This window comes from Cyprinus carpio, chromosome B11 (genome assembly GCF_018340385.1).
Source record: "Cyprinus carpio isolate SPL01 chromosome B11, ASM1834038v1, whole genome shotgun sequence".
In the NCBI taxonomy this organism is placed as follows: Eukaryota; Metazoa; Chordata; class Actinopteri; order Cypriniformes; family Cyprinidae; genus Cyprinus; species Cyprinus carpio.
This window is the reverse complement of record NC_056607.1, coordinates 20997457-21006405: the sequence shown is the minus strand read 5'-3', so window position 1 is coordinate 21006405 and position 8949 is coordinate 20997457. Positions and strand designations below refer to the sequence as shown.

The following is an 8949-nucleotide window of genomic DNA, read 5'->3' as shown; positions in this document are numbered from 1 at the left end:
AGAGAGAGAGAGAGAGAGAGAGAGAGAGAGAGGGAGAGAGAGCGCGCGCGTAGGCAGTGGCTGTGTGTGTCTCCAAACCTACACACATGCCTACCTAGACTGCATTTCTAGGCATCGTACACGCTGCGTCAGTGGTGCTCTTTCTAAGTATGCAGCATAGGTTTTGATACACAGCCATATAACTACGAGTCAGCCAGGTAAACCACTTGTATACTTCATCTATCTATCTATCTATCTATCTATCTATCTATCTATCTATCTATCTATCTATCTATCTGCTTGCCTATTTGTCTATGTATCTGTCTGTTCTGTTCAATTTATTGCTTGAGGCAGTGAGGCACATTCTGGAGAATTCTTGTTCTTAATGAGTGCTGTATGCCGACATCTGCAGCTGATATGAAAATGGAAAAGAAAAAACAAAAATGACATAACACATTACACATACTTCAGTCTGTGTTTTATTCCCTTGATTACATCTAAGGTAGTACACCACAAAGTACATTTTCTTCAAAACTGGTGTTTAAAATGACATATTATTGTCATTATTCATGTTACATTAGTGGCATACACCTCATATTTGTGTTACTTCCAGAATGGCATACACCTGAGTAAAGGGAAATTGTTAGATGACGAGTAAGATGACCAGCACAGATAAGACAAGCTTGAAATGGTGTCAGGGCAATAGTTGAAATAGTTGCTCAGGATGACACACTTCAGTAAACAGACATCAGTCAGTAGCTCTTTAATTAAACTCTCCAATTCCTTTTATTCAACCGTTATTTAACCAGGAAATAAAACTGTTTTACAAGCAGGTCCTGGCCAAGAGAGGCAGCACACAAAACATTATTGCCATCTAGTGGTTACTAGTAGTAATTACATTTCTTCACATTTGTGCTCAGAGTTTTAAAGTGGTCATATGATGCGATTTCAAATGTTCCTTTCTCTTTGGAGTGTTACAAGCTCTTGGTGAATAAAGAAGATCTGTGAAGTTGCAAAGACTAAAGTCACAAATCCAAAGAGATATTATTTATAAAAGTTGACACTCGTCCACGTCCCCCTGAAACTGCTCGTTCTAACACGCCCCCACATATCTACGTCACTATGTGGGAAGATTTGCATAACGCCGCCCAGATGTTCACACAAAGAAAGAAGTAGTACCTTTTATTCTCGTGGTAGTATTGTTGACGCTGCCGCCATGTCATATAGACGCTGTGTGTTTCACTGTGAAACCGAAACTACTTTGTTTGGCCTTCCAAAAGAGGACGATATCCACTTCGTCATGCATGGAGCTGATCCGTGCTGGTGGCTGAGGAAATACATCAACTTTGCACTGTGGATCGCTGAATCAGCTTTCACTGTGGACGAAGAGGATTCCAGCCCGGGGTCGTCACATGTGGTTGCTGCAAGACCAAGGTACGCTCCTTCATAGAATCCGCCTGCCACACCGTTCTCAAACCGCCCGCCTCTGCTCACTCAAGGCCGCGGTGTGTGATGCTGTTTCATTGAGAAAGCAAAACTACTTTGTTTTTGCCTTCCAAAAGAAAACACGACTAGAAATCATGTTTATATCACGTTTATAATGGGTTTTATGTTTTTGTCTCGTCGCTCCGGCCAGACAAGGCATCACAATATGTTAAGAGGCGTAACATTTCCGTCACATGCTTGAGGCATTCAGGCAATCACAACGCGCCGGATAGCTGGCCAATCACAGACCACCTCGCTTTTCAGAACGATGAGCTTTGTAAAAATCGACGCGTTTCAGAAGGCGGGGCATAGAGGAGAAACAATAATGTAGAGTATGTGGAAAATAATGTGTTTTTTTAACCTTAAACTGCATGAACACATTTCATTACACCAAATACACAAAATAATGTTCTTTTTAGCAGCATCATATGACCTCTTTAAGTTAAAACAATTCTATGCACATTTTAGTTTATAATCACCCATCAAATTTTAAAAGTAATCTATTTTGAATGAAAAAAAATCTAAATTCTAAAGTTTCAAATATTTTTTAAATCATCATAAATAAATGTAATTAACCATAATATATTTTAAATAAGCGTAAATAGATTTTTAAAATGATTTTACTGAACAAATTTTTATATATTTAAGAATACATTACATTTTTTTTTTGCCATTTAATAATAAATTATTATACATTTTAAAAGTCATTAAAAAAAAAAAAAGTCTGAGAAAGATGGAAGTGTGAAGTTTATAGTAATAGACAGACTGGGATACAGTCATTCATACTAAAGGCCAAACACAGTGAAGTTTGTTGGGCAGGCCAGAGGATGTGGGACTGGACTCCTCCCACCACCAACAAAATCCTTCCTTTTAACTTCACACTGCCCCTGAGAGCACATGACACGCACACACAGACACACAAAAACAGACAACGGGATCAGGATATGACATCATACGCAGGAAGGGAAGCCAAGTAACTTTTCGTCTTGCTTTTTCACTCTAAACCCTATTCCTAAGTGAGTTTTGGAGGGAAAAGACCGCCTGATGAGTGCAAGAAAGGATCCTCAAGGGACTCTTTGGATTTGCTCTGCTCCCTCTCGGAGAGAACAGGAGAGCGAGGGAATCTTTTCAGGTTTCCCACAACATTCCAAGTGTCTACGGCAGGATTAAAGCCAGGTCTACATTTTTTACTTTTCTTTCGTTTCGTTTGCATGCTCTGAGCTTGTGTGAAAAAGCGTGATCAGACACGTCAGTGTTTGTTGTGGACAAATGACTCCTCTGTTCTGTGCTTCCACATGTTGAATGAATTGAGTTAAGGCTAACATCTAAAGTGAGACTGTAAAGTCTACCTAAAAGAGTGGCTGGATATTTAACAGTTTGATTAGAAATATATTGAAAAATATATAAAAGATTTTAAATCTTCTCTTTTGCATATAAAAAAAAAACAATTATGGAAATGCAGGCTTTTTAAGTGCCTTTTAATGGCGTAAAATACTATCCATTATCAGTTACAGCAACAAGTGTCAGAAACAGACCTTCTGCAAAATGTGTCAACATGAGCTATGAGGTGAGAGAAATTCATGTTTTTTGTGTGTGTGAATACATTTGTGGGAGGAGAGAGAGACAGAGAGGGAAAGAAAAACAAGACTTATCAAAGAGACAAAGAAAGGATGGACTCAAACACAGATACACTGTCAGAACGTTAAATGGAAACAGAGTCAGGGTTCGAGTGTAGGGCTAAATAGCTCTGAAATCAGAAGAATGGATCTCATTTCAGCCACTTCGAACAAACACGGGAAGTTATGAAAATGGTGATGTGGATAAAACAACACAAAAGGAAACTGAATGTATAGAGAGGAAGAAATGTTTGTTTGTGGTGGTCTGTTAATGGAGTTTACTTGCACTATACCATTCAAAATTTTGGGGTCAGTTTTTATTTTTTAGAAATTAATACTTTTATTCAGTAAGAATGCATTTAGTTGATCAAAAGTGACAGTAAAAAAGTAAAAACTCTTATAATGTTATAAGATCTCTAGTTCAAGTAAATGCTGTTCTATTTATTAAATAATCCTTAAAAAATTTTGTACTTTAAAAAGCATACTTAAAACCATTTTTATCACTGATAATAATTAGAAATGCTTCTTGAAAAATCTTACTTGAAAGCTGAAATTTCAGCATTGCATTACATGAATAAATTACATTTGGAAATATATGAAAACAAAAACCAGTTCTTTTAACTAGTAATGATATTTCACAATATTACCATTCATATATATATGACCAGGATTTCAGCTATTAATCCCATATTAAATTTGAAAATTCAGCCTTATGTCACAGGAAGAAATGACATTTTAAAATATATGAAAACAGAAACCAGTTTTTATAAATAATAATATAATATTTCATAATACAGTATTACTGTTTATTTAAACTGTACAGATCTCAGCACAGCTATTAATAACATTTATTTATCACATGTGTCATGGTTATTGTCATAAATCTTATCCACTGCAGTTTCCCAGTTGCATAAACCCAATCTAATCAGCACATAATTCATTACATTTATTTTATATATATATATATATATATATATATATATATATATATATATATATATATATATATATATATATATGTGTGTGTGTGTGCCTATATCAGTATATTTTATAAGTATATTTGTATTTGTTTACTTATTATTTATTCTAATTATTTTTTTTAAATGTATTCAAATATACATTTATATATCTTTCTGCTCTCTAGAAACTCCCTATCGGATGTGTTGAGGGCCCTGGGAATCATTCAAGTGAAAAATCACAGTCTTCCAGATCCTGATTGGATCTGACGACTCCGTCGCCCTGCTCAGTTCAGCAATGGCTCTGTGCTTGGGTCAGGTTTTCAGCAAGGACAAAACATTCCGGCCTCGAAAGCGATTTGAACCTGGAACCCAGCGCTTTGAGCTGTACAAAAGAGCCCAAGCGTCTCTGAAATCAGGCCTGGACCTGAGGAAAGTGGTGCAGCTGCCGGACGGGGAGAACATTAATGACTGGATAGCTGTGCATGTGGTGGATTTCTTCAATCGTATCAACCTCATCTACGGGACCGTGAGCGAGTTCTGCACTGAGAAGAGCTGTCCCATCATGTCTGGAGGACCACGTTATGAATACAGGTGGCAGGATGGGGATCAATACAAGAAGCCCACCAAACTGCCTGCTCTTATATACATGAACCTCCTGATGAACTGGATCGAGTCCCTCATCAACAATGAGAACATCTTTCCCACACGAGTAGGTGCGTGACGTCAGATATGTTTTCCAGACAAATCAAATCACTGTGATAGGGCTCATTTACTTTTGTTAATTTCAAAATTTTTATTTTAGTTTTTTTATTATTATTATTATTATTATTATTATTATTATTATTATGTAAAAAGTTCAAATTATGTCAGTTTGGGATAATGGTTTTAATATCATAATATAGAAACATGCTTTATTAAAAAGAGGAAACCCTTTTTAAAAATCTTTATCTTTTATTGTTATTTCTTAGAAAAAATATTTTAACAAAACTGCTTCACTGCTTATTAATATTTGAAAAACCTTCAAGTCATATAGTGCACAGTTAATAAAACAGAAAATTGGCAGACACCTGCTGACTGTGTCAAGGTCAAGAAAAGTGATATATTATAGTTTTTATTAATATTTTGAATCAGTTTTTATTTTTATATTTTTCATTTTAGTTTTATCATTTTTACTAGTTAAAAAACTTATAGATTACTAGTGTATATATATATATATATATATATATATATATATATATATCTATATATATATATATATATATATATATATATATATATATATTAGTTTTTATTAATTTTTATTTCAGTTTTTGTTTTAGTTATTTTAGTACCTCATGTTAAACTAAATTAAAATAGGAAATGTTCTGTAAACATTTATTTTATTTCAAATAACAAATTATTATAATTATTATTATTTTTATTTAGTTTAGTTTTTTAAGGTTAATTTTAGTTACAGTTATCAGATATATTTAGTTTCAAATATCAGATAATTTATCCTTTTCAATAAATAAAATTTAATAATATTTGTATAAATTAATAATGAAATTAAAAAATACATTATATATTTTTTATATATATATATATACAAACAGCATATTTCTAAGAACTTAGCACATATGCATTACTGGATTTTCCTTTTCTTTATCGTGGACACTCCTATTTGTCATTGACCTTTAAGCTCTTTCAGTAAATCGCTATGAAAAGCTTAGTATATTAAAAAATGAGTGGAGATATACAAATGAATGGATATTAGACAAAAACAGTTAGACGTAGAAATATTAACGGGTAACTAACTGGCTAGAGAAATGATCCATTTACGTTTCTCAGGAATTGCTGTATAATTTGTGGGGCCAGGGAACACCAGACACATACTTCTGTCTGAAAAAATATTACTGGATAGAGTTACAGAAGCTATACTTATAAGCACTGCCAACAATTCATAATTCCACAGACTGAACTATTGGCCGAAAACCCTTGAGACATACTCTGTATGCTTTTTCTCCTAAAATAGCATTTGAATTTTCTCATGGAAGAAAATCGTACAGCATCGTGAATGTGATGTGATTTGAGTGTGATGCTGGTTTTCTTCTGTTTTTAGGAGTGCCTTTTCCAAAGAACTTTCAGCAGGTGTGCAAGAAGATACTGAGCCGCTTGTTTCGGGTGTTTGTACACGTGTACATCCATCACTTTGACATGATCTGTAGTATGGGAGCTGAGGCCCACATCAACACCTGCTACAAACACTACTACTACTTCATCTCTGAGTTCAGCCTCATCGACCACTCGGAGCTGGAGCCGCTTGTGAGAGCGCTGTGATTTCATTACTGTGGCCACATACACACTGCAGCTAAATGCAGCTTCACCTTTAAGTGCTTAATCCTGTTCTGTACACAGACGGTTCAGTAATTTACAGGAGTGACAATTAAAAAAAGTTTGACTCTAGAAAAATTCAGGTAGTGGCAAATGCATTTGCAGAAATTCTATGCAATGTACAGAACCGAACTTGATGTATTTAAATGCATATCAGAGTTGTGGTGCAAGAAATCACAGGGAAGGAGGTACAGCTTGACTCTGTGTTGCCAGATATTACTATAAAAAAGGCAAGATCCAAATGTGTTATCTTGGAAATAAGCACATACCAAAATATCATGACCTACACCTGCCTCTCTAAAAAATGAGCTGAGCCCGAACAACAAGGACTTAATCACTTAATAAGCATTGCTTATAATGAGTAGACATGGCAACCTGGGGCCTGTTTCAAAAAACAAGCTTACCAAGTTATTGTCAGTTGATTTAGTTCAAAATAAGTTCAGACTAACTGAAATAAGCCTGGCTTATTTGGTAAACTTGTTTTATGAAACAGGCCCCTGCTCTGTGAAGCAGCCTTCCAACATAAACAAACCCACATTACAGCTTGGTTGATAGTGTTTTAGCTAAAGACTCGTTATGTTCAACAGTTTTAACTAAACCACAGACAAAAGAGCCGTTGTATTTTGTTTATGTTTTGATTTACAGAGTTAATAAAGTAGCAGGTGCAGGTCACTATATTTTGGTATGTGGCTTAGTTTAAAGAATCCATGTTTGGATGTGTGTTTAACGTTTTTTTTTTCTAGCACGATCTGACACTATGAGTCACTATGAGATAAAACATTCCCTATAATTTCTTTCATCGCACATACAGTAAAAACAAAACACTGATATGCATTTAAACATGTCATTAACAACTAATTGTACACTTTGGTTGTGCACATGATGCGTAGAATTTCTGTAAAAGCGGTTGTCACTTTTTCGGGTGTTCATTCGGTTGTGGAATTCGGATGTTACTCCCGTAAATTACTGAACTGTGTGTGAACAGAACAGTAATAAGCACTGAAAAGTGAATCGATTTTAGCTAAAGTGTGTACGTTGCAACTGTGTTACTGTTATTAGACAGAAAACAATAAATTATGATAGTGGCAGTTATCAGATTGCACTCTGCTTCAGCTAACTAGCAAGTTTTATGAACAACTAGATGCTGACAGCACATTGCAAATGCTTGTGATGTATGTCCTAATAACTTTGTCATTTCTGTCTTCACAGAAAGAAATGACAGATAAGATCTGTAACTGAAAGATGTGGAGAACGGATGGGAATCCAGATGTCAAACATTCAGACCAAAGGTCTGATCTAAGATCAGGCGAGACCAGAGACTCACAAATGAGCTAAAATGCAATGCATCTGTGCTTCTTTCTGAAATACTTGTGGGTCCAGTAATTCAACACATGTTCTTGAGACAGTAAATGTTTAAATTACGTACTGTATCTCAAAATCTGAAGCAGCGATCTGAAATGATGCATCGATTGCTTCGTATTCTGCATACATTTTTTTGAGCATTTCACCACGTGACTTCAAAGAAGCTTTTAAAATATTTGTTCCTGAGGATAATATGTCTGGAAAGGGCATGTCTAAAACTTCTGCCAAGTTTGAGAGGCTGCATTCTTGCTGTCGTATCTGTGCCAATGCAGGGGCAGAAGCCTTTGCTAGTATCTTTATTTAACCAGGGCATGTGCAGTAAGAAACTATTACCATAACTAGTGACTGATGATGACTAGTACTCAACGGTATTATTCTTATTTCAGACATTTTGTTCTGACAATGTGCTGTTTTTGCCAATGTATTTTTCTGCATGCAAGTTTAAAATACAAACATTTTAAATGTCAATACTCTCTTTATTTTTATTCACATTTTTTTTAAATCCAAAACAAGTTTCTCATAACAATTAAATATTCATTTCAGACATTCCTAATACTGTGTGTGTGAGCACAACTAGCCTACATGAAGATGTATTCAACGTAACAAATTTTAGTTAGTATAAAATTACATTCTGATTCAAAAATGTAATATATTATAGCATCTTAATGTTAACACTGATACGCACTACACGTCACACTCGCGATTGCGTAACTCCTTTATGGGGACTCTCCACTACGGACACGGTAGTCAGCATTAACATTAAAAGATCCAGTTTCATTCCGTGTATGAGTCTAATCATTAAATCTGACCGACACCAAACCTGCATTCCTCCTTCTCCCAGTGAACCCGGTATTTCTCCAGCGCGAAATACGAATATATGAATCACATTCGTGGCAGCGCCGTCTTTGTATATGAATATTCATTAGCTCATGCTTACGTGCCTTCGTAATCTTCCCTGTTCGCCCAATCACGTAACCTAATTAATATTCATGAGCCAACTCGTCATCATAGTATGATTCGCGAATGCCCCACAGCGTCCAACAGTAGGAGGGCAGTTGGTGCTTTTGGGGTGTCCTCCTCCTCGCTGCTGCCGGGTTTTGTGTCAATTTCCAGGTTTGTGTCTTTTTCTTTTTTTTACAAATATCCATAAAATATATAACGTATAAATAACTGGTTTG

General features: G+C 35.3%; 1 protein-coding gene across 2 annotated transcripts; it reads left to right on the top strand.

Annotated features, from left to right (window-relative positions):
- The first annotated feature begins 2146 nt into the window (after positions 1–2146).
- On the top strand, positions 2147–8239 carry LOC109098935 (MOB kinase activator 3C-like). 2 transcript variants are annotated; one of them, XM_019112484.2, is made up of 5 exons: positions 2147–2640; positions 2973–3031; positions 4225–4752; positions 6138–6340; positions 7619–8239. In XM_019112484.2, the coding sequence occupies exons 3-5, from the start codon at positions 4335–4337 to the stop codon at positions 7646–7648; spliced, it is 651 nt and encodes a 216-aa protein (XP_018968029.1). In that variant the 5' UTR covers positions 2147–2640; positions 2973–3031; positions 4225–4334; the 3' UTR covers positions 7649–8239. The 2 variants fall into 2 exon arrangements, with proteins under 2 accessions (XP_018968029.1, XP_018968028.1); XM_019112483.2 differs by lacking the exon at positions 2973–3031 and having other exon boundaries at positions 2149–2640.
- The last annotated feature ends 710 nt before the right edge of the window (positions 8240–8949 follow it).